This window comes from Pagrus major, chromosome 14, assembly GCF_040436345.1.
Source record: "Pagrus major chromosome 14, Pma_NU_1.0".
In the NCBI taxonomy this organism is placed as follows: domain Eukaryota; kingdom Metazoa; phylum Chordata; class Actinopteri; order Spariformes; family Sparidae; genus Pagrus; species Pagrus major.
The window spans coordinates 5,384,295-5,411,760 of NC_133228.1; the positions used below are offsets into that span (position 1 = coordinate 5,384,295).

General features: G+C 41.2%; 1 protein-coding gene across 2 annotated transcripts in view; it reads right to left on the reverse strand.

Moving 5' to 3' along the window:
• chst11 (carbohydrate (chondroitin 4) sulfotransferase 11) overlaps positions 1–27,466 on the reverse strand; it is an 86,177-nt gene that overhangs the window by 18,908 nt on the left and 39,803 nt on the right. For both annotated transcript variants that reach the window (XM_073480977.1, XM_073480976.1), the window contains exon 2: positions 3,877–3,962. In XM_073480977.1, the coding sequence (XP_073337078.1) occupies positions 3,877–3,962 (86 nt within the window). The remainder of the gene's footprint in view (positions 1–3,876; positions 3,963–27,466) is intronic.

The window sequence follows — 27,466 nt, forward strand, 5'->3', positions numbered from 1 at the left end:
CACACCTCAACCAAATTCATAACAATGGTGTTACTATAAAATTTACATTTTATTGCGAAATGTCACATATTATATCTTTGAGTAAAAGGAGTTTGTTTTTTTGTTGAATAAGGTTTCTCGGTAAAACAACAGTTTATCTTTCTGGTCTTTGAATACAGCGAAGGATGTGTGATACAGGAGCTTTGGTTCTTTTGCAAACTTGCCGCCAAACAGGCCATTTTTGCAAATACTGCAAAGCTAAAGTCAACCAGCGAAGAAGCGAAAATGTCCTCTAAAATATGGCAAGAATGTCCTCACTCTGAAGGTCTATAATTCAAACAGTCTACTGTCTACAAGGACAGTGCGACAGGAACAACACACACACACACACACACACACACACACACACGCACCCCCCCCCCACACACACATACACACATACACACACACACACACACACACACACACACACAGCAACAGCTCTGTCTTGACCACTGACCCCAAACACCCTGCTAAAGTTTACTCTAGCTGCAGTAACACCCCCCTGTGCACACAGAAACATATCAATGGGACTTCACATGAGTGAGGACGTGTGGAAAAATCCGCCACAGCAAATTAACCTATGGTGGGTCCACGTGCACCTGGTCTATTCTTAGCATCCCAGAAAACCACTTAAAGCCTCCCGTATACATTTAAAAGGTGCCCGGTGCTAAATGGTCGATACAGAAAAGGAAATGAAAAGAGAAAATGTGAGACAGGGGGAAAGTGACGTGGAGACAGCAAAGGACAGAAGAGGCAGAGCAGAGGGAATAAAGGAACGGTTGGAGATGTGAGGAGGCACGTTGGGGTTGGTTGCAGAAGAAAGAGGGAGACAGACAGTGTGATAGATAGTGAGGATGACAGTGATGGGACAACAGAAGAAGAGCAGAAACTATCCAATCTGTCACCATGATAGCATCTCCCCCAGCAGTGTCCTCCTGTCTTCCCCTCAGCTACAGCACCACACTACTGATACTCTGTCCTCAGACACAACACACACACCAACCAAATAATTGTTTTTCAGCTTCTGCAAAATATATATATATAGTCTTCCCTCAACAATGTTCCAAAATGTCCATTTAGGGAAAATGTGGTTTTGCATGATGTAGCCCATAAACTACACATTGTGTATACTTTTCATCCTTGCCAACCCTTTTAAGGTTGTAGAATTGATTTTCTACCTTCAAGGCACCCATTGGTTTCAGCTCACTTGCTTGAGATTGGTAATCCATCACAGTGAACAGTACGGCGCCTTGCTTTTTGGCAGAATTACATTATCATTGCAAGCAGGTACTGTTTTGGATATTCTCTTCAGTGATGCGTTTAAGGACACTTGGAGGTCTGTGCCAGATAGAATTATTATTATTATTATTATTAGTATTATTATTATTTTTTTTTTTTTTTTACAGTCTATGACAAGTTGAGTTTTTATCTCCTTAGCCCGAAAATTTAAAACCTTGTGGTTTGAGTTTTTCACGGCTCCGTTGGTCATAGCAATGTTATACTCAGCAAAGTAAGTGCTGAGATGAGGCAATATCACTAAAGATAGGTCCAAAGGGCCAACAATTCTGACAGTCAGACACAGTAAAACTTAACCCTAGGTAGTCAAATTTATCTGGAAAGCAGAATGAAGGTGAATAGTAAAATTAAAACCCCAACTGTCCATTGTAAAGAGCTTACAAGACCTTATCAACTTACTGGTTAACGCAACACTATGTAACTCTTTACCTTAAAAAAATATTGAACCGGGCTCAGCACCCTCTTTATGACAGAGGTGAAGAGACCAAAGAGGACACTGATGGAGGGAACAAGAAGAGAAAAACAGGCAGTGACCGAGTGAGAGGCAAGAGATAAGAGTCTCAGAGTAGCTTTCAGTTGTTGGTGATAGCTTCGCTCAGAAAAGAGCTGGACTTGTTGAATAGTAAGTAATGTTAGCTGTCCTTTGAAGTTATATGTCCTGTTTCACTTGCTCGATGTTTGGTTGTGTGTTGCGAGGTTGGCAACTCGCTAGTTTTTGATCATAAGCCAAGTCAGCTCATTTCTGGGGTTTAACCATTAGCATGTTATAGCCAGGCGTTATTGTCTCTGGTTCAGGTTATGTTAGCTTGGCGGGCTGATACTGTTCTGAGTTGTGTGCAGCGCTTGTGCAAAATTTGACTGCCGAGTTTTGTTTGTAGTTGGCCCATAACGTTACATTATATCTGACAAATTGTTACAGAAATCTGTAACTATCTTGTATTTACGACAGTTGTCTTGCACTCAAAAATGTCGGGGGGAGCCACATCATACTAAATCTGAATTTCTACATAATGCTGCTTTAAATGACTACAACATGTGTCATAGTGCTGCACTCATGCTGTCTTCTTATGCAGTGAGGGATTCTTACAGACATTACTGGTGGGCTAACTGTTGGCTTTTGCGTACAAATTTTTGTTCTGATAAATGTGTTTCTGCAGCTTTAAGCAAGGCTAATTAAAATGCATGCAATCCAAACTGTATTTTCACCCCCTTGTACTGAGAAAGGCTTAGACCACACACAGAACGCATCAGTTGCGACTGTGATTGTCTCATTTTTCTAGAAAGCAAAAACTGTAATGAAAAGCTGTAATGACAAACAGATTCTACACACAGGGGCTTTGAGGTTAGTAGTGAGTCAGTAAGCACAACCCTTTTCACAACATTTGCTCTTTCCCTTCCAAATTTGATTTCCTTATACAGTATAGCTTATATGAATGAAATACTTTTTGGCAGCCACATCGATTAGGCTGCCAAAAAGCTTATTTTTTTCCCTTAAAACTAATGACTGCCTTTAGGGTAGGAAATCATCCAAAAACGTATATCATATGCTTTGGAAAGTGGTCAGCAGTAATGACTACATAAAATACCCAAGGTTTGTAGTTAATGGGCTTAATTTTGTGAAATCAAAATACAGTTATTTAAGATTACTGAGAATATTTTCAAGAAGTTTGGTCAACTATAGCAAATCTGTATTGTTAATGACCTGTAAAAATGTTAATATGTTTTTGTCTTTTTTTTCTTGCCTGGTGCAGCTTTAACAGTAACCATTAACATTGGGTTGTCCTGCAAGCTCAGCAGGTTGAGACCTTTGTCACCATCTTCATCCCATTCTACCATGGTCCCTCTGTCTCTCCTCATAGTAAACTGCCCAATAAAGCAGAAAAGCCATTAAAACCGCAACCCGTAATATGCTTTAATTTCATTCCGGCAGTCATGTAGTTATAGCAGGTGTCATGTTCTCAGATGGCTGCCATCTCGTTAAGTTTTTATATCTAAATTGTGAAATACTAAATGAAGTGAGGACTCACTGGCTGAAACAGACACTGACAGAGCAATAATAGTCCTGCTATTCATGGAGACAGATGAGGGATAATACCTGCTGATGCAAAACACTTTACTTTAGTAGCTTCTTCTTCCCTCTCCACCCTTGAGAGAGGTAAGTTGTCAGACTTCAGGAAACCCAGTCCTTTTCTGCCCATTATTGTCTGTTCTCATTCCTGGATTGCCTGAAGATGGCTTTGTCGCCTCAGGCCTGTAAAGCTTTTTTGCCTATCGCACAGAAGATGGGCGGCCATTATGCTAATTCTGTCCCCTGGAGTTTTCATGGAGCAGTCAATGTGAAGGATTGCTGATTCCAGGTTGTCATCTGGGCACTGACGCACACGTCACAGTCTGTAGGGACTGAGCAACTATCCACTAAAAATGCTAAAATCAAGCTGACTACGTCAGCACCTCAGAGGGCCTTGTTGGGTCAGGAGGAGAGTACACATACTGTAGGAACAGATGAGGCTCAAGAGAGACAGACAGAGATACATAAAGAGAGGACAGTTAGCCTCCTACCTGTGTGGGGTTGTAGAGCTCCTGCAGGGCGTTGCGGGACCCTTTCCTACAGCAGCTGTCCACCACGAAGGGATTCCTCCGCATGACTGAAAAAACAGAGAGGAGACACCACTTAGGAATTTAAAGACCTTTTACCCAATCCAACCCGTCAAAACAGAATAACTGGGAATACAAGTCAGGTCATAGGGATCAGTTAAGACTTAACATGAGCAAGCACATCACTGTCTGTATCCGTATCCGCACGAGGAATCGGTAGGACTAAAACCACAATCGTTGGGACTAACTGGAAAATGTTAGGGTTTTTGGCTAAAGACCCTGAGAAGATTTTTATCGCCTTTCACTAACTGTGGAAAGAAAAGGCTGATGATCCAGAGCTCTGCAGTTCTGTGGTTGATGCAAGAGTGAAATCTAACTATACTTTGTCTTGCTGCCGTTCCCCTGGACCTCTCCTCAAGGACGCCACTTTGGGTGCCATCCCTTTAGCGACCAACTGCTGTGAGAAGGAGGTACAGTAGAAAGCTACAGGGATAAATAATGAGAGCAGTGACTATATGCCAAGGGCGAAGCCACAGTTCAGCGTTTGTTTGGCTGGATCTCAGCTCTTTACACAACTCGATACAGAGCAGTAGCTGCTGGCAGCGGCTCAGTGGGAGCAGCCAGCGCAACACTTCGCCCCCGCCAACACGCTCTCTCCAATTACTCTGGATGGAAAAGCGCTGAAGGACGGCAGAGGATCGACAGGAAAGAAAATGAAGCGCTAACGAGAAAGCCAAGGATTTAATGCAGTTTATTCCACATGTCATCTGCCTCATGTTCATGGATGAACATGTGTTACTGCCATCAGGAAAGCTGATGATGAGAATAACAAATGATGTACCAGTACACTGGATACATTTTGTACAGTGTATCTCCATCAGGAAACCTTCTCAACAGTGCATGTTTGCCATTCACATCACAAGTAGTTTAGATTATACAACCATGTTAGCAACAAATTCTGCTTTTTTATGATAGCATATAAAGCATATATGATTAGCAACCTTAGTGTTTTGAGCAGTTCAGAACCAATTATTCAATAACTTGATTGGCAGCGTTTTTACACCAGTAGTCAGTATTTTATCATCAGAAATGTATTACCGGCAGCGTGAGGAGGGCTGTGAAGCAGCATTTACTGTACACACATTAGCTTGTTTTAGTGCAGTACCACCAGACTACAGAGCAGCTTCTTTCCTCATACTGTTTCATAACCAGTTAAAAGTTCCTTGTAGTTTCTTAAGATTAAAAAAACAAACAATTAAACTACAACTCCCAAGATAATCATCCCAGAGTACTGTGGGCAGTTACACCGATCAGCCACAACATTAAAACCACTGACAGGTGATGTGAATCACTTGATCAAAAATCAGAAATGGATCATCTTGTTACAATGCAATGTTGTGCTGGGAAACCTTCGGTCCTGGCATTCCCAAAACTGTTCACCTGCTCCACCTCAGCAACAGTGATGTATACAGGGGTGTGTCTTTGCCTCCTTCTTTCTGATCTCAACAATCAGCTCCTTGGTTTTTGCTGACGTAGAGCAGTAGATTGTCTCTGTGCACCACTCTGCGAGATTTCCTCCGGATATGAGCTTTCAACGTTGTTTATAAAATGGCTAATGATGATGTTGTCGTCTGCATACTTGACAATAGAGTTCTCTTGATGTTCAGGGAGTGCAGTCATGAAGTACAGTGTGAACAGGAGGGGGCTGAGCACACAGCCCTGGGGAGCTCAGGTGTTGAGCACCAACATAAGGGAAGTGTGACTGCAAATCCTAACTCTCTGGGGTCTGCTTGTGAGGAAGTCCAATATCCAATTGTAGAGTGTTGTAGTCAAGCACAGAGTGTTTAGTTTTTCAATCCACTTCATGGGTGAGATTATGTTGAATGCTGAGCTGAAGTCAACAAACAGCATCCTGATGTAGCTGTTCTTATTCTCTGGGAGTGTGAAGACTGAGTGGAGGGCAGTAGATATAGCATCCTAATCCAAAGCAACATGATAATTGTACTGCATATTTCATATGGAAGTGCAAACAACTAATTGTGATTTAGCAATGGGAGAGGTTCTTTTCAAAAAACAAAAAGAATAATTAATGACCACGTTAAAGTTTAATTAATACTAAATCTGGGTTTACAGTGATATATTACTTATATTTACATATTGACATTATCTCATGGATATGAGGTCAAGGCTCCGTGTAACATAAACTGTAAGTGTCTGTTCTTCAGCAGCCACATTATTAATATAGTTTAGAGCTGATTTGCCTACTTTGTACACGTGCATAAATGCAATACATTTAAATACATTTGCAGCTCATTTATAAGTAAAAGGTTCTTTGTAGCTGTACTTAAAAATAAGTAATAAAACAACCTTTTGTTGCTCCTAACCTTCTCTGTCATCACTTTATTAAACAATATAGCCAATCACACAACACAGATGTTGACTGCTGTTCAACATACTATGAGCCATGATCAAATTTTGTACTTGAACAGATATTTAAAAAAGAAATACAGCCCCAAATTACTGGCTTTCACATGCCTGTGCCCAGGAGCCCATTGTTTCATAATCAGTAGGTTATTATATACATTTGCACAAGTGGAACCAGTTCTGTCTATATGTTTGCCTCTATTTGCAGTGTGCAGTGGGAGTAGTACAGGATGCAAATTTGCACATCTGCTGCGGAAAGCTGATAATGTCAGAATCCACTTTTGCTCATCTACACACCTGCTCATGCGCTGAACTGTAAATTCACAAATCTGTTGACAGCAAACATGTAAATCTGTCTCTGCTTTCCAGTCAGCACACACTCAATATGAGCATAATGAGGATGTTGTCTGTCACTGTCACTGTCATCTTATCTTATTGAATATTTTCTGTGCTGCCTCAGTGGCCAAACATCCCTTCAAACATCAGTAAGGGTTTGTCTGATCTTACTCTAATCATACATGTCAAAGGAACATCAAAGCAAAGAAAAGGATTCACATTTCACAGCAGGCTCTTGATTTTTTAAAAATACTGGTTGAAAATTAAAATACGCTGACCACAAATATACCCAGTATCCCTGTATGTGAACTGTAATCCCTCTATTGGCTCCAACCAGATCCACTGACAGATCCCTGGGGAGTGAGCTGAGCGCTTGTTAGTGTAACGAGCCTCAACAGACGGCCATGACCTTCAAACACAGAGGGGAGGATAGAGGGAGGCGAGGGATGCCTTTACACCGTCAGAACACACACACACACACACACACACACACACACACACACACACACACACACACACACACACACACACACACACGCACGCACACACACACACACAGCGTGATTGATAACCTGAAGCTGGTCCATAATAATGCAGTTGAACACAAGTCCTACTGTGGACAATGTAAACAGGCAATTACTGCTTTCTCAGAGGAAGTGGGCTTTCAGTGCAATAATGCAATCATGGAATATTTGCTTTTTAGGCTTGCTCACACAGAAAAGCAACAACACAAAGCTTGCGCACACACGGTTTCACTAGCAGCAGGCTGAATCAGCAGAGCAGTGGTGTCAACTGATTTCTGTGGACACGGGCTTAAGGTGGAGCTCAAGGTAATGAAGATTCAGCTCTGGTGCGTGTGTGTGTGTGTGACTGCGCCATGCGGCACTGATGGGTCACAGAGCTGTGGTGATATTTATCTGCTAGCACCAGTGAGCCTGCTGCTAATGACGACGGATGCCAGAATAAATCAGGTTGAAAGCTGGCCTGTGCTGAGTGTGAACACCAACACATTCAATACTTCCAGTCATCTGTCCTTCCCATGAGGGATGGTCAAGATAGAATTAGTGGGCTGAAAAGGGAGGCTTTGCTATAGGCTGAACAAAGTCATAGCCTCTCACCTCTAAAAATGCATTCATGTAATTATTTCACTTTTAACCACTTTAAACAGTCTCTGCTGCCAATACAGCAAATACTGCAGCACCCAATAAAGACAATTAATACATTTTGTGGGAGCGTTTGAGGGAACGTTGCCCCCCTTTGCAAGTAGATGCAAGTTCCAACGTGAATTTCTGGTGTAAACTAATGCCCCCAGAACACCTCAGCTCCCCCGACATTTTGAGAAACACTGTTTCAAGAGAATGATGCACCTTACATTCTTCCCAGTTAAAACCTACCCATTTTAGTGACAGGTCATGTAAACTACGTGTATCATTTTAACTGTTCATTTTTGTTCATAATTTGATCAGTGTAACAATGTACTGTATATTGCATGTTCATGAAAACGTTTAGACATACAGAACAAAGACTTTCATACAACTGTACATCTGCATATCTGTTGTATCTGTTGTACTGTGCGTGTGGTAACACAAGTTCTTCTATAGCTCTAGTATTATCATCACTGAAGATACATCTTCCAGAGCAGAGTGTTTGTCTATCACCATTTACATTTTTATGTTGTAATTGATATGGTTGTTATACTGCCCCAGAATTAACTGATCCATTTTGGTGTACTCAGCTCAGTGACCGCACTGTTTGTCTATATCAGAGTAAACCAACTCAACTGGGAATCCTGGCCTGTGGTAACTTTATATAACACAACACAAGATGTAACCTGTCACAGAAGCAACAAGTTCTAAAGCATTTCTGAACGCACAACATAGCTGCAGGTGCTTCACAGTAAATGTAATTTAGCGACACCTCCCCGCTTTATGGGTTAGGGTTAAAGGGTTAAAGCTTTTATTGTAAAGGAGCACTGGAAGCATACAATTTAGCCTGCAATTTGAATTCATTGTTCAATTAAATGTTTGATTTTAAGGATCAGCTGAATCATTGAACTTTACTGCTCTGGCAAAATATAACAGGGAGCATTAGCAATTTTATTAATCTCAGCCTTTCAGATGCTTTTCAGCCCTTCTTCATTCAATTAAGTGTGGAAGATGTGTGTTAAGCAGCCCTGATCCAACTGCCTGCCCATGACGACCAAAGTTCAACAAATTCGACCATTTCAATTGAAAGCAACTGCTTTCTTCTACTTTCTTGGTGTTTCTCAGCCAATTTCGAAGTGAAACTGATTTCTGTGTAGGTTTATGCTGATAATAAAAGTAATAAAAAATCCCTTTGTCCTCCTATGGTACCTACCTTCCCTTCCCTCCCCTCCATAAACACACACACACACACACACACACACACACACACACACACACACACACACACACACACACACACCCAGACCGACATATTGTGTAAATTAAATCCATCCACACAAGCCTTATCACTGTGCTTTGGTCTGCTCTGCTGCCTCCAGGTATATACATAAACACACACATCATACCCAAGTAGACATGGGCATGGACTTGTTTAATCTGTCAATAATCCTGTCTCTCCTGTCGCTGGTCTGCCTGCGGCTTTCAACTGACTGTTCACACACACACTGAAGGGACTGGGTAAAGTTACGATGCAGCTGGGAAAAAAAAGAGCACGGTGTGTAACCAGTGTATGCCCACCCAGTCACCGGGAACATAAGGTCACCCTTAGTCCCCCGCCAACACCTGGCTCATTGGTTGGTGGGAACTGAGCCGTAACCATGGAAACCGCTACCCTTCACCATCCTCTCACCTGCACCGGCTGGCTGGATTCCTCTGGTCTGGAATCAGGTAAGGTCATGGGAAAGCCGAACCTTCTCATTTCCTCAGTGCTGACAGATACTGTGCACTACTGTACACACAGAAACACACTCACACTCATGATGATGTGCACACAGGCTCACGTATTACAATAAATACGAGGCCAGTGTTGCAGAATCAGATTGTCAGCTTTGAAAGTACAGTAACCTCTGCATTTATTCTGGAGAAAATGTACATTTTTTATGTTACAGCCAGTGGAGGCAGTCAATAATGCAAGACAATCTGTCTTTGGAAGAGAAACATGATTGTTGATATTTAAGAGCTTTCACTTCCAAAAAGAATCACTGCAGCCACAAAGTCCACAATGTTGGCAGAGGGCAACCAGCAACCACCAAAGCTTTCCTCAAACATATCCCCAAACATGCTGGTCAACTCAATGGTTAAAATAAAAAGGACGTTTCATTGACTCCCAACATTTACTCCCAATTCAGCCTTTTCTAAATTGACTAAATTTGCTAGGAGCTCTTGACTGCCCTCTGAGTTATTGAGACATGACTTTAAAGAACTCCATTTACTACCCTCTCCCTTCGCCTCGATTCTCCCCTCCTCCTCCCCCTAATTGCCCCTCCCTCCTCCCCTGGCTGTAACGCTCTGAGCGGTGCTCCTGTCAGCCCAAATACCAGCAGCCCAGTCAGAATATCCCCTGAAGGTAAGAGACGCTCTGTGTGCTCCACACACACACACACACATGCACACACACACCACAGAAACACAGCACACACACTATTCAGCTTTCATACTATACTCTCATCAGACTGAGCAAGGATAGTGTCACACTGACAACTCTCTGCCTCTCCTTCTCCTCTGTGTCACCATCACCTGCTCTATTTATCAGTCCTTATAAAAGCAGGTGGAGAGAAACTGGGAAGCTTCCAGCTCAATATAACAATCAGACCTCTCTGTCATCCACTAAGAACCTGAGGGAACACTTAATGTGCCGTCTAGTAAAAACGTAATGCTCCCATGCTGCTTCCCAAAGCACGGCTCCTCTAAATTAAGCTGTGTTGTGCCCAAGAAGGTCAGAAACAGACAGATTTCACAATCCACTTAAAACATCCAACATAATGCCTTTGTTGGCTTTGAAAGGACACCACAATGAGAATGCCACCCAAAGCTGCCTCTGCCAAGTAACAAGACTGGAAACTGACGGGGGAGATCATGAGCAGTAAAAAACATCAGAGAGCTCAGAATAGCACTGCATGTATTACACAGCACATCACCCATCCTTTTCATTAGCTTTTGCTTTTGTGTCCTTTCTATAAGGAGGGTTGTGGCCATCCTGTTTGTTTACTAGGGCCTGCATTCATTATAACCTGCAGCTATTCAGTTCTGAATAAAGAGAATTCTCTTAGGAGTTAAAAAAGTTCTCATAAAAGTGAAGAAGTACCCTTAAAAGGATCATCCTGGTTTATTTAAGCGTGGGTCTTATTTTGGAAAAAGGAATAGGAATAGGTACTTAACATACCTATTTTAAATCAAACCACGATCTTTTCCTAAACCTAACCAATTAGTCATGTTGCTTAAACCTAACCAAATAGTTTTGTCGACTAAACCTAACCAAATACTTTAAGTGCCTAAACCCAACCAGTTTTGTTGCCTAAACCTAACAAAGCCTAAATCTCCGCCCACCATTGAGTACGGTTCTGCTCCAAGGTTTCTGCCTGTTAGAAGGCATTTTTTTTCTCACCACTGTTGCCAAGTGCTTGCTCATTGGGGAAATGTTGAGGCTCTGTGAATAAATTGATCGAGGAGTATGGCCTCGACCTGCTCAATTTGGAAAGTGTCCTGAGATTGAATTGCCGCTGTACGAACAGTACGAAGATCTGGTAAGCTGCAAAAGTCATGTTTTGGGAACGTGGATGTATGATTTTGGAATTGTTAATCAACCTATTCAGTTGTTAAGTATATGAGGATATGTTGACATAAGAATGCTGATGTTGCTCTGTGTTGGCTGTATATGAAACTGCTGTTTGTACGTAAAATAGAAGAATTTCTTTTAAAATCTATCTTTAACTTAAAGAGTCTCTTTTAACAGTTTGATAAATCCAGACTCTGACCTCATTTGATGTGTTTTAAAAGAGTTAGACAAACAGGGTTGTGCAGAGTAAATACAACACCCCAAAGGGCAGTAAATACCAATTTGGTAAACCTCATGACGTCTGATTTGTTGTTTGATTCAACGCAGTAGTCAAGCTTTTAAACGAACCTATTGCAGAACCTCATGCACTGCAGTCAGTAAGTATTACACTGCACTATATTTTCTCAGCATTTGATTACACACAAGGCACTGAGTAAACAACAGGCCCGCTCCCGCAAATGCTCAGGACAGGCCTGCATTCACGTATAACATCTGCCGCCATCTCTCAGCAAAAGATTATGGGCCGCTGGAGGAGGATTAATTTGTCACTAATCTTACTTTCACAGTGGGAGAGGTGGGGGGGGATCCATTTCACATCGGTCCGCCCGCACATCAGCCAACACACACACATACACAGGACTGATTGGGTATAATCACTGACGTACAGTGCAGCACTTCTTTATGGCTATGTGTGTGTGTGAAGGGTTGTTATCATCCTACACAAAACTTAAGCACTGCAGCCTAATTGGGATTTAAATGAAGAATGCAAGCAGAGCAGCGAAGTGGAGATACAGGTGATTAGCAGTGTTGACACAACTTCATTAAACAAAGCTCAATAAGAACTTGCAAAAGGTGTGTGTGTATGCGTGTGTGTGTACCACCAATCAAGTCTCCAGCAGCGATGATTGGCTGCGTGCATCTCTTCCTGGTTAGAGTGCTCCATCTAATCCTCTTAATGATGATTACTAACATGACGATAATACACAAGCAATTACAGTCCTCACCTCAGGCTCAGAGACAGAGTCAGGAGGGGAGAGAAGATCAGATATTACTCCTAACCAAGTTTCTACTCCACTCAGCTTTATCTTCAGTCTCTATCATTACAATCCCACAAGCTTTGACTGACAGCATTGTGCAGGAGGAGGTGCCAAGCAGTTTATCACAGTTCGACAATAAACTTCACATTGCAAGAGCTTCGGACCTGTTTCACTAACTAACTCAAACATCTCTTGCAGGGATTCATATCAGCAGCGATCAGATTTTATTGATTTTCTTATTTTATTTATTCATACGTATCAAACAAATAGCAATGATTAAGTCTGTCACTGGGAAAAGTAAACTGACTGAGGCCACTTTAAAACAACATCTGACCTGAAAACCAGACTTAAGTGATGAAATTGTAAAATGTAAAGATAGAAGTTTTTAAAAGTGGATTATGTGTCTTTGAAGAGGCAAGAACACCCCCTCTGAGACATCTTTTGGAATTACTGTACTTTATAGCTTTGGTCCTACATATGGTCATGCATATAGTCACAGTAGTCATCAATCAATCAATCAATCAATCAATCAATCAATCAATCATGGGAGGGAGGGAGAGGGAGAAGTATAGTCATGTAAAAACAGTATAAGACCTCGTTCAGACAGAATAAGGGATGTGGCGGTGTGGGGGTGTCATTCCACGGTTCATTGACGTAATGTTGTGAACTTTAACACCAGTCTATCCAGAGGGTGGCACTAATGCACCTGAAAGCAGTTTGCCAACTGGCACTTAACACCATAGGAGAAGCTGCTTTGTTCCGTTGCCATGAGCATGCTGGTTCTATTAGTGACTGTTTGTCCACATTGACATATTAAAAAAAGATAATAAACAAACATTAAGGATACAAGGCATATCATTAAGGTGGGTTTTGAATTGGTGTACAAGGCCAAACTGAGTGACTACATCATGTTACACTACATTCGGTGTGGTTTTGATCAGCCTTGCTGTTAGCATTTGCTAGCCATGCTGAAAGTCTTCTAGTCTGATTGCCAGCTTACGTAATTGGCCACAACATATTAATTTTTTTTTGATAAATTGGAAGATTAATTGATTCAATCCATGTGTCTGAATGGCTATTCCTCTTTTGTGATTATTAATTATGATTAATTATGAATCAACTTGCACAGTAGCTCTGGTAATGTTTGTTTTCGGCTGTGTTTAAGCTGTAACACTGACAGACCGATCTCTTCTGCTGCTCCCATCAAAGTCACTCATCCTCTGGAGCCACTCTTCGCTGCAAAAGTGTCACTAGGCTGGTATGGCAAGCCTTTGCAAGGGGGCGGCTGCCCTACCACAACACCCAGCGTCTTTGCTTCACCTAACCAGCCGAGAGACACTGCAGCCGCGACAGCCAGAAGTCGGTTTGTTTACTGGTGGGGAAACCACAGCTCACAATCCTCTGCATTAGCTGTGCCGCTGGCTGTTTGTTTTTACAAACCAGCAGTGAGAAAAACACAACGTCAACCCATTAACACCAGGCAACCAGTGAACATACAGTTAGGAAATAATAACATGTCAGTTACGCTGACAGAGATTTTTGTGGCCCTGGTCGTCTATTGTACAACAACAGGAAGGGAGATCAGTGGGGCCCGCAGCCGAGTGTGTGTTCTCAGCTGTCCTACCATGTCACAACCCCCTGGGTGCCCTGGTGCAACCATGGCTACTTTCTGCACATGCTTAGGTCATGGCCAGCTACTATTATTTTCCTATAGAGGGAAAGCAGAAGTACCTCAAGTAAAAAGTGAAAACAAATTGTATACGAATAATAAATGCTGTACACTTCAGATATATAAATCTTTATAGCGCCAATTCACAACAAAAGTCATCTCATGACATGTCATTTTCCAAATGTATATATATATATATATATATATATATGTATACATACCTACTGTCCTACACTGCCTCTTTGCACAGAATGTGAACTCCTCCACCATGTGCATCAGAGTGCTTCATCACATTTCACAATGTTAGCTCTCAATATGTTAGTCAAAAAAACAAATTCAAGCGCTCTCATTGTTGCTGGCAAATGAAGTGATTCTAAGTCAGTGTGTGTGATAAAGAAAAGGAGAGAGCAGCTGAGACAAAGATAACACCTGACAGCTTTTGAAATGTCTAGATCATAACACAAGAACAGTGAACAGTGAAGCTTTTCAGGCCTCTTTTAACACATCAGAGCCGTCACTGAGCACACTGGAGCATAAAGCACAGTGGCAGATGCAGCAGGTCAGGAGGAGGAAGGGTGAAGAAGAAGAAGACTCACATCCAGGCAGTGGACGTCTCACTCAGACAGCCTCTGCATCGCCCTGCCACAGGCTTCATTCATTTAACATGAGGGATTTCATTACTGATGCATTATTTCTGTGCAGACGCACTGCGGTAACATGTACTGGAAGTATGCTACAGTATGTATACATTGATAATGCACATGAAATCTGAGCCCAATCCTGCTGTGCTTTGTGTTTAATCATACATTCTATCCTTTTTTATTCATAGGATCAGGATCATTGTTATTTCTCCACTGGCTCTAGGCTCAATAGGCCAGAATGCACTGCAGCTACTAGAGTACTGCGTGAGTTGCTTTTTATTTAACACGGGTGATGAGATAATTTATGGAACCTGACAAAACACATTTAATGAACACATTCATTATTTTGTTAGAATCTTTGGGATAAATGTTGTTTCAGGGAAATAAATAATACAGTTGCAGCTTCAAGGCTTCTTCCATTAATTACCTCAATAATTAATGCCCGATGAGGGGAAACACAGTAATCACTTGGTATTTAGTAATGTTATTATGCTGCAAGATTATGCATGCAATCACAAACAAGTATGGCTTCAATTTTAGGGGATAATGGTGACCCAAGGGGAGGGTTAGAATGACCACAGTGGAGGACAAGACTCTTTTTCTGTCTGTGTATGTCCGTTTTTTCCCTGTTCATTTCTCTTCCTATTCATTCATGTTGACTCAAGGTCACCCGAACTGGCCCCGTGGATCAACTGATTCACAGAGGGTGTGTTAATGCAGAAAAATGAAATAAGTGAGTTGTCATGTTTATTTTAAAAGTCAAATGGCAAGATTGGAGCTGAAATGTTGAGTCACATGTGCTTCAATCGCCAAGACTTTATTGGCTGCCTGATTGGCTCACTGGCTGAAAATCTAGATTCATCACACCAAGTGCCACTTGAAACATGAATAAGCAACGTGTCACATAAGGGCGCCGTTGACTTGTTTTAACAAAATGGGCTTTTTTTGCACCTTCAGTTGTGCATTCCACTGTACTGGGAACTTGGAAAAAGAAAATGACCTCTGACATGGAAAAGTGCAATGGAGCGGTCATCTAGGTTGGAAAAATCAGATCCACCAAGCCCGAATTCATCGACACAAAAACAGATGACATCACAGCAGTATGCATACAGTGAACAATTACCTTTCACAATTTTATCATTGTTCACTTTATGTTTTGTTTCTATATATTTTATGATATATAATGTCTGCATCTTTCCAAAGGAAGCACTGTCCTCTCCTGACTGTCTTTGATGGATTTTTAATTCTGGCATCTTGCATAAGAATATTAACAAAAAGCCTGGGCCAAAAAAGTCTTTAAAGCAGCTGCAGCTCCTAAATCTAAAAGGCAACTTAGATTAGCATAACCACACTGTTATCAGCTACCAGCTTCTCTCATTTGGATTTGGCCTTTGCAAAGTAGAAATAAAGTAAATTCAACAAATGGACCAAAACAGGGACAAACATACAACAGCAGTGTATGGTGTATCTATGGTGCACCACAGCGAAGTTAGGCAAAATAGTGTGTCTTAATTAAGGATCAGCTCACACAACTTACAACACACTCCTTCAACGCTGTTAGTGTGTAAGCTTCTCTGCAGAAAGTGATGAATTTATGTCTCAACGTTTTGAGATGCCTGTCTCTGATACTTTTCTCCATCATTTTTCAATACAGCATTGCATTTTACATTACATTACAATCTTACACTCTGCATAATCCAAAGTCTGTCAGCAGTTTTCAGTAGGTCTGTTTATCTGATAGAAAGTAGAACCAATGAAAACTTTTCTCAGCGAGGTATGTGGAAAGATGATGCTGATTTTTTTTAGGCAGTTTGTCAATGATGTGAGCATTACAAACTAAATTCCATTCCCTTCCATTGTATTGGGGTGGAGGCAGAGACAGAGATCTCAGGCACTGATAAAAGCAAAACTATCTGCATGGCTGGATGCCAGTGGAGATACATGGGAGAATGTGTTTGTGCTATTTTGGTGATCTGACCCTTATAACCTCTGCAAGCTCCCATCAATGACGGTATCTCCTCACTTCCACATATGCTCATTCTCAGTGTCCCAGGACTCCTGAGTCATACTGTAGCTACCCTCTCACTGTCTGACTCAACATTCCCTACTCTAAAAAAGGAAAGTAGTTCGTATCTAGTAGCCTGATGGGAACCAAGACCTAAGATGATGACTTAGAGGACAAGTCGGCTATATACTCACCCCCATGTTGATGGAAAGTTGGGTGAAGTTTCGTAGTCTACAAACATTTCTGGAGCTTCACAGCAAAACAGTGTTTCTTCTAAACGTCTGAAAAACAGTGTAAAATGGCAGCATACAGCTTGTCTGGTGTAATCCAAGTCTCCGGAAGCCCAGAGGTCCCAAATTGATTTTAAATGATGTTATTTACACCCTTGGTGCACAGTCGCCAATGCTGTTAGCTTGGCAGCTAGATTTTAGCTCTAAAAAGGGTGTAAATAATGTCTTTTCAAATCAATTTGGGATCTCCGAGTTACAGAATTGGATTATGCCAGACAAGCTGTATGGAGCCATTTTGTGCTTTTATTTCCATAGTTTTTTCAAGGCCCCATCTACTTCAGCTGGGAGAATGCTGCAATGTTGTTTTGCTGTGAAGCTCCACAAATGTTTTGTGGATCGTGAAACTTCACATGACTTTCCATTGGCATGGAAAAGTAGACATTGAGTGAATTTTCATTTTTGGGTGAACTTTTCCTTCAACTCTCCGTGGCTATGTTATGACCCCAACAACACACATGTGGTCGGTTGCCAAGAAGCTGTTAAAAAAAGCATGAGTCATTCAGATAGCATAAATGTATGATGTCTTTGAGTTTAAAGTTTAATAATTTACAAGATAAAGCTTTTGAACCCGACTTTAGACAATGGTGTGAGAGTAAGTCTCCCTTTTAATCCTAAAAATGGAAATTGTGTTGAGTTCAGGGACATTTTATTGGTATGGTAACTTCTGGCTTTAAATAAAGGGTGTTTCACAAAACTTTTATTGAACACGTAAGAAAATAAAATGTGCAAACAAAATAAAGTTTTATTAAGAACCTCCATCATATCAAAAGTTTGCAATGCAATAATGGTTTCAGTAGGCGGATGGAAACGGAGGCAATGCGGACTTAATGGAGCTCAAGGCTTTGATGGATGGCAGGAAGTCAACAAGTGATGACTGTTTATAGTCCGCCCCTCCCCTGGGGCACACACTCACACACACTCTCACACACATATATACACTCTGAAGTGGAAATGGACCAGCGGTGAAATGCAGTCAACCGTGGGCCAATTCAGTCGGAAGGTGACCAAGCATGGAAGAGACCCAGTCACATGAGAGGGCCGACTGGGGCACTGGAGCAGACTCCGCAAAAACCACGAGACCACGCAGACGCTGCAGGGGGGAGTCATGAGGACGGAGAGAGGAGAGACTTCTGCCTAGATACAGACAGACAGACCGGAGAGATCAGAGTGAACTCACTGAACCTCTTCTCACATGCCCTGTGGGAGTCTCACACACTCCAACACACACTTCATGCCTTGCACCCTCCACTTCCCCTCTCTCCACCGCGCAATAAAGAGTGTGAATGGAAGCAAGCATGAACTAAGTGAAGAAGAAAAAAACGAGCTGGGATCAGACAGTGGTATCTGATCCCCGAGGCTTGACGGCAAGCTGACAAGTCGAGCTGTCATCCACAAAACATCACAGACTGGCAGGCATGGCAGGCAGACAGGCAGTCAGGCGGACTCAGAAGGCATGCTGGGAGAAGAATCAGATGACGCGGGGCAGCAACAAAGCCACTTAATTCCCTTAAAAACTACAGAGTAAAATTATCTTTGTCTTCCCCGATCCTCTCTGCCTGCACTCCAGGGTCTTATGCATAAAACATCTAAAGTTGGAGAAACGCTCTGAGTTGACGGGAGGTTGTGAGTAATTCATGAGGGTTTTTAGCCGCGAGATTCCTTCAAGGAAGGAGAGCTATTGAGCAGTAATGATGATGACATGAGGGGCCTGACTGTGATCAGATGTATGGAGTTGTATGTTTAATCTGTTTGCAGTGGCAACATTTAAAAGTAAGTTAAAAATATATGTACTGTATATATTAAAAATTGGTGCTGCTTAATAATTGGATTATACTGTTAGAGTCTTTAGATGAAGTCACAACTGACTTCATTAATGGTTGAGGAATGATTTATTAACACCTCACAGATAAATGAAAAGTCATTAGTCAAGACATGAAAAGAAATAACTTTTGCGGTGAGACGATGTAAGTCAATTAAATGAATTTTGTTTTGTCTATGCCTTCTACCAGCACAGCCTATTAAGTAGTTATTAAACATTAATGATGTGATAAGTACCATCTTAGAATGCCTTTAAATGTACAGTATAATTGGTTTACAGTAAAGTGTATTGTCAATGGTGAAAATAACGTCTTTTCCAATCAATTTGGGATCTCTGGGATTCTGGAGACTTGGATTACGACAGACGCCCCCAAACTCCCCATCTGCTTCAGTTGTTTAGGAGGATGCTGCAATGCTGTTTGAAATGTTTTGTGGACTACAAAACTTCACCCGGCTTTCCATTGGCATTGGGGTGTGTCGATAATGACAACATTTTCATTTTTGGGTGGACTTTAAGCTAAATGCCACGCCAGCATGTTAATAGGATAATGTATAATGCAATGCAAATGACATTATGTTGGTCGTTAGCAGGTATAAGTTTATCATGTTCAGCATTTTAGTTATGCCTGTGTTAGCTGTTGTTTGTGTTTAATGTTTTGTCCTTACATGAATCACTGTGGTTGATATTGGATATTTTACTTGATTTACATTTGTCAAGGACTTAAAGCTAGTCTGGTTATGTGAGGTTATTAACAAACTGCAAACTTTTGTTCATTTTTGGGATTTCTTATTGTTCTGTTTGGTTGACAATAGATCCCCGATGTTATTACAATTCATCCCGAGGAGGGCATGAATGTGTGTAATAACTTCCATAACGCATCAATCAGACGCTGTGACATTTCATTCCAAACAACTCGCAAATCTCATCCAGGCTCTAGAAGAGAGTTGTAGTCGGAGTCGTTCTCTGGGAATCATGCGAATATCCTGTAAATCAATCCGACACTTGTACAGAAATTTCTGTGCCATCATCATCCCAAAAGAAAAATGTCAACCTTATAGTGGCATTAGGTGTAAGTCAGCTGGCATCGACATCAATAAAAAAACACATTGCCTGATGATTAATCTCAAAACTCTCAGGTCAGGTCCTATCATCCACCAGAAGTATTCACATAGCCAGAGACCAACCCTCCATGTACTGCCGCCTGTTAAGTATGGAACAGTTTGGTAATGAACGTTATAAATAAAGGCTTGCATCTTTGAATTAAATGGATAATGACATCATTTTTATAATCCCTTTAACCCTCAGGCCTGTAATCATTCAATCAAAGCAGAGGTTACATTGTTTAAATAATAGATAATTAAGTGTGGAATGAGAGTCTGTAGATATTGTAATTCTAATATTCAGCAGAAGGTCACCTTCAGTCAGCTGAGAAAGCTGTTCTTCTCCCTGCAAAGATGAATGAATAAATTCAGTGCTAAAACTCATGGGTGTGATTCTTTTTTATCCACCAGCAGTTAGAAAAACTCTTTTTCGTCAAGTTTTAATGTGAAGCTGGAGGCATAAAGCCTGAGGGAATCTTCGAAATACAGCTGCGAATGCATGTACATTACATTCTAGCCAGTAACTGAAATCTTAGAAAAGCCTTCAGTTTCGAGAATCACCAACCCACAATAAATAGGGCCAAGGATCGATACCACAGGGGTCTGATAATAGTCGTAAGAAATAGAGTTGGACATTATAGTGTCCTTGGTTTATTTAGCAAGATGGGAGTGCCACACAAAGAAAGATGAGTCAGATGTAGCAGCTCCATCACACACAAGCCTGAGAAGAGGAGCGATGGCGCAAGAGTGGACGTGAAGTGATTCTTAAAGAGATTAGTTATCAATTCAAGCTGAACATAAGGAGGGACTGCAGCTCTGCCTGTGGCAATTAGCTCAGAAGAAGAATGAGGCCCAGGTGGAGCGATGCCCCAGCTGCTGCAGGTGAGGGGGGGCTGTGTTAACGCCAACAGCCTGGTTCAGGAAGGTTTCCGGGCCAAACTATGCCTGGAAGTGTGAGGTTGCACCTCCCACAGAGGCCTGACACACTGGAGAATCTAGCCATACACTCATTCCAATAGATAATCAATGAGTGTTGTTCAGTACACTGCAGGAGTTCTTCTGGGATGAAATGTTGTGATCTCTTAACTAGCCTTATTCTTCTTCTGTTAGTGTCTTCCTACATTTCCCAGAATGTCTTTTGATAGCTCCCAAAGAAATAGACCAATTTTCTTTTCATTTTATAGCTAATGCAGATGACAAGACCAGTGCTATTGTGTCTGTACGCTTAATATAAAGTTAGAGCCAGCTATTGATTAGCTTTGCTTCGCATAAAGACTGGAGGCAGGGAGGAAACCGTCTGGGGGTAACAAAATACCGCTCAAGCTTGCTAATTAACACATTATTGTTGCATTTATAAATAGCCATTCAGAGAGGCTGAGCGCAATCTGGCATAAACTGGACCTTTCATATCTTCAGAGGCTTTTGGAATATATCGTTAGTCAAAGCTGCACATTCTGGGAGTGGCGGAGCACACAGAGCAGTCAGTGTTTCATGAGCAGATGAAATGACAGTCCTAGCTAAATGTAACAATTGTGAACTGATGGGTGAAGTAACAGAATAATTAATCAGACATGAACAGAGAAGAGTGAGCTGTTTGAATGTGTAATGTTTGCTAACTGCTGTGTTTCTAAATCTTATTGTCATAGGCATATTGTTACAGTCAGCGTTGGGCAAGTTACTTCAAAAATGCAATATATTATATATTACTAGTTACCTTCATTTTAAAGTAATGTATTACGTTACAATATTACTGTTGGCATAGAGTAATAAATTACTTATTACACTACTTTTTAGTTACTTTTTTTTAAAAAAAGCCCAAATAATCTATACAGAACAATTAAATATATCTTTTTAAATAAAGGAATTGGATGAGCAGGCAGACAAAGGAACCAATTCTGATATATTATGAGATAGGAATACATTTTTTTATAGTATGCTTAGTTATATGAAACACAATAGACCTATACCTTCTATAATATATATAATAAGTCCACAGAATAAGGAATGCATGGGCATATGTGTTCCAAGAATGTAAATGCACTCGGAGGATCAGGCTTCCTCATTAGGCTCATTTCAGTCACACAGAGACTGAACAAAGAACCTACAGGCTCGGCTATATTAAACACACAGAGCCTTTATTAATATGGTCATGTTGGTGTGGAGGGGTTCTTAGAGAAACAACAATAAACGCTTCACTTTGGTCTGTAACGTGGATTGTAACGCGTTACGTGACATAACTGTAGTAATGTATTACTGAAATATTATTAGTAACACATTATATTACTCCATTACGCGTTGCTTTTGTAACGTTTTACCCCCAACACTAGTTACAGTAGTGCATAGTAGTACAGTAGAGGTGCTATTCTGTATCACAGTACATATCACTGGGAAAGTTTGTATTTCATCCAGCGTCAGATTGATTTTACGAACGCACCCTATATCTTTGTGTTTACTAAATACACAAACAGAATAGCAAAAATGACAAGTTATGGGTTCGTGGGCTAGCTATTGCCCCTTGATTTCAGTCTTTGCGCCAAGCTAAGCTAAGATAAGCTAAGCTAAGCTAAGCTAAACTAAGCTAAGCTAAGATAAGATAAACTAAGCTAAGCTGAGCTACTCATCTCCTGGCTGTAGCTGTAAAAAGTAAACCAAATCAATTTGAATTTAAATAAAGTGAAGGGAAGTGTGCCTGCATGCACAGAATAAAAATGACTAACCACCACCAACATCACAGCAAGTATAAATCACAAAGATTACTCCTGATGATTTACAGACAGATTTTTTTTTATTGCACTATTTGTAAGTGAAATCAACACCCTGACCAGCTTAATTAAAAATCAAGAGTGTGCCGCAGTGGGAGGCATGTGCATCACAGCTTAGCAGGACACAAACACAGCCAGGGTCGGCGAGGGGGTTGTCTCCGCCTGGGTTGACTGAAAGCATGCAGCATATCTCAATGTAACACATGTAAAGCAGGTGCAAGGCAGAAAAACATGACAGGAAGAGAGATAGGTTAAATATGCTGAAAGCTGCTCACATGCCAGTCGATAATTTAGCATGAAATCAGGAGCAAAAGCATTTAACGGTGTGACTGCGGTGGCTATTCATCAGGGTCCTGTTCTTCATACATGGACAACTGAGATGACTGGGATTGGATTGCTCATTGTTAATAAAGCCTGGATTTTTCAGTTCTTCAGAAGATCTTGTTTTTATATAGCTACTTAAAGCTACTATTATCGATATTTATACATCAACAATGCATTAAATGAACATGTGTATTGTGAAAAGTGTTGCTTAAAGTGACAAACCCCCAGGATGTAACATTACTGGCCAAGAGGTAGGCAGATTGAGTGAAGGAGCTCCTACAACCTCTATGAATTTGGGGAGAGTCCATTCACTGGACCTTTTTGGGAGCCTAGCCATTTCTGTGGCTGAGGATGGGTGTGGAGGCAGATTTTTCAGAAAAGGTGTAAACGTTCAGACAACACCTTATACAAAGTCATTTGTTTGGAGCTAAATGAAGCCTTTACTCTCTGTGTTTTGGCCCAAAGGCACAATTCAAAAAGACAATGTGAGTTAAAACGAGCCTGGACACTGCAGTTTAGACATTAAGCTTTAAAAAATGACAGCGGGAGGAGAAGGAATTTAAGCCTGTTTCACAGCTTGATGGGCTTAAACTATATCTTGAAGTGTTTTTGGGCCATTGTAAAATCAATCTAAGCCTCCTTTAAGACTCGCTGCTTCTCAATACTGTATGCCATTTATAGGAACTGATGTCCACACCAGCTGCTGTACAGACTCCTTTTTCCCTCTGGATGGATGACAAATTTATGAACATCAATACCTGTGTGATATTTCAAACACACTCTTCTTCATCCGTTTGAAGCTCCTCTGCATTGCTTCTGTTATGTCCCCCGTGCTAAAAATATACTCCTCTCTGTTACTGAGACAATTCCGATAAAAGTGTCCAGCAACCGTACAACATGTCTCCAGCACACAAATACTATTTATTGTTCTGTTCTGTTTAAACTGTTGCAAAATGATACATGACTGCCCACGCAGCTGCTGACCACAGCCCAGCAGGGAGTCGTGTGATTACACACAGCTGAGTTGTATCAGCGTGGCTGTGCTGCGGCACAACGCAGCAGGGGGGGGACACGCCTTCAGGCAGTCCAAAGCTGCCGCTAAATGCTCCCTGCAATCCTGCCGCTGAATCAGATCACTGGGTCAGATTAAAGAATGGGATGAGAGAGGTCAGCACCACTGGAATAAGCACACGCACACACACATGCACAGATACACAGCTGGGACATGAAAGATAAAATGGTACGAGACAGAGAAGCAGTCTGAGTGATGCAGATCTGTCATAAACAAAGACGCCCACAGGCTGAAACAGCCTACAGTACACACAAGGAGGAAGTGAAAAGAATCACACACACACGCACGCACGCACGCACACCGAGTGTACCACTTTCATTAAAGTTCTCTATCAGATAGCAGCCAGCTCGTCAGTGTTAAGAAGAAAACACTTGCTGCTTAAAATCCTTTAAAACCCTACAGAGCACTCTGATCCGAAAATGGCTTAGCACCACATAGACACACACACACACACACACACACACACACACACACACACACACACACACACGAACACACAGAGGGTTACCTTTCTTTCTAGCAAGAGCATAACTGACCTCTCTCTGGAACTAATCACCCTTCAGTGAACCATAAAACACACATGCAACAGCACATAATCCATCTTGCACATTATCTCAACATCCTTGAAGGGATGTTCTGTCTGTGTGTGTATGTGTGTGTGTGTGTGTGTGTGTCTGTGTCTATGTGTGTGTGTGTGTGTTTGTGTGTGTGTGTGTGTGTGTCATCAGGAGTTGACAGGGAGGCACAGGCCTTGACTGTGTGAGGTCTACAGTATGTCTCTATTTCTATGATGAATGATGAGAAGTGTGGGTGGATCTCTCTGCACAAATGAGCTCCACGCTGTGAGAATGCAGCAACAGTAACTCTTGCTGGTTATTGCTTAAGGTGTGAAAAATAGTGGGTGGCACACATACACACACAAACACACACAGTAATCTCACCTTTGTTTGTTAGTAGTTAACTCAGTCTCCTTTGAGTTGGGAAAGATCCTTAAAGTAGTATGTAACCAGTGTTGTTCTACCTGAGTAGAACCAAAGATATCATGCTAAAATATTTCTTTGCTTAAAGTGAGAGTCACCCACACCAGTAGTACTTGAGTAAAAGTCTCATAGTATCTGATAATAAATTAACTTGAGTATTATAAGTACAAGTAAAAGCAATTTATAAAGATATTTTCATGTATGTATATACAGAATACAAGGGGTTGACAGATGATTACTATTGACCAATATTCAGCATTTTGATGAATCAGAATTAGTGTTAAAATGTTTGTTTTTTATTTCATTATAAAATAAGAATAAAATAAGTTAACTGAAAAATTTGTTACTTTGGCTTGGAAGCAACATTCAATCTGCAAAGTAACTAGTTATTTAACTTATCAAATAAATGTATTAAAAGTACAATATCTGCCTCCAAAATGTTGTGGGGTGGAAGTACAAAGTTACAGAAAAGGGAAATACTTTAGTTAAGCACAAGCACCTCAAAATTGTACAGTGACAGTGAGCTTTATGAAGGTAGGTGTTTTATTATCATGGATGTTGCCTCTATTGCTTTATCTGTTTTGTCATTTTGCTTTATTGTTTTAAATGTTAGGGTGGTAACCCCTGTCCCTGCATGAAGAAGAATGACAGTAGTAGACCGTCACTGAATAAGACTATAAGAAATTACTTTATGGCATATCTTGTTTTAAGTATCATATTGTTGATGAGTAAAATCTGCAACAAAAATGTGGATTAAAAATGTTGATTGAGATGAGATGAAATGTGATTCGTGGGCGCAGTTTTTCACTGCCTAAACTGCATTTAGCTGTTTTACACACCACCATCCAATGGGTGGCAGGAGAGAGCAAGTGGCTTGTCATGGTAGCTTGGACCAGCTGGACATCAAAACAGAGGAAAACTGTTTTTTCAATAACCTTTGTCAAGGTACCTTAAAAACTACTGACTAGAGGCCAAATTTCCATTACACTTGCTGTTGGTATCCGTGCTCCATAGAGGATGGATCCTAATATTTCCGGTGACTCTGACCGAAGATTCCACTGAGCAGATTGGAGCAAAATTAAATAGAATTTTTTTTTTGTATTAAATATTAATAATCTTGTCTTCTTTCCTGTAGCACCACCATAAGGACAATCATCTTCATTATAGTGAACACTGCAGCCTCTACAGGACACTGATGGTGTTTTAGGCTTTTTTTTTTTCACGTCTTCTCTCTCTTATCAAGTTCTTTAACGGCCTGCATGTAATATTTAACAGCGCTGGATTGTAGCTGTCTGTCCAGATTTGAACATGCTGCCTTACAGCAATGTGCACCCCACTGTGGCACACACACATACACAGCTAGCGTTAAGATTTCAGTTTTTTTGGTGCCGTGTAAGTTCGGTCTCCATCTGTGTGTTTTGATGAAAGATGCTGCTGGATGTCCAAGAGAGATTGCCTCAAATCTGTAGAGCTGTAACACATCCAAGTCAAAGCAGGGGGCTTTCAAAAGCAAGCGCACCCAACGACACACTGAAACACACGTGCCTCCACAGCATGCAAAAACACTCCTATTACAGCAATTTGGCTTTTCGGATCGTAATTTGTGCCAATATTCGATATCTTTAATTTGGATTCTTTTCTTGGCAGAACATGAGTCAAAAATGGACGAGAAGAGAAGAGAAGAGAACACAAGTTTCCTCTTGTGGAAAAGCTTCTGAAAAAGCAGTTAAGTGCTTTTGGGAAACTAAAACCCTCCATTACAGCTCAAATCTGTAACTTTCCCAACACTGCCTTCCTCTCCAGTGGAGGGAGGTAATTGAAGCGACGCTGGAACCGAAGCAAAGATGTTGGATTTGTTGTGCGGAAGCCTGCTGTTTGAATCAGCCACTGCAACACGTGCAAAATTGCACCAAGCTAGTGAAGTGTGATACTGCTGGGGCTTATGCTGTTAGCTGAATGCATGGAAATACAAACATGGCATGGAGCTCCTCGGTGTGCTGGCTCTGTCTCGAACAGAATTTATTGGCACTGGCAGCCAGAAAGAACAGGTGTGACCTGAAGAGCTGTGACAATCTAATCAACATTTCCCTACAGCAGAACAAGAAGAGGATCTATTCATAGTAAATGTGCTGCTTTGTGATACTGATTCTATGATACTCTAGATATTTATATAAAAGATGGTATGGCCCATGAACCCTATTCTTTAATTTGGGAAAGAAATCTGCCTGGGTCAGGTTGGTGCTGGACATGATGGGTTCATCAGGCTGAAAACAGCTGCCTGCTACTGCTTGAAACAAGGTTTATAAAGGCAGTGAGACTGAACTAGGGATGGGA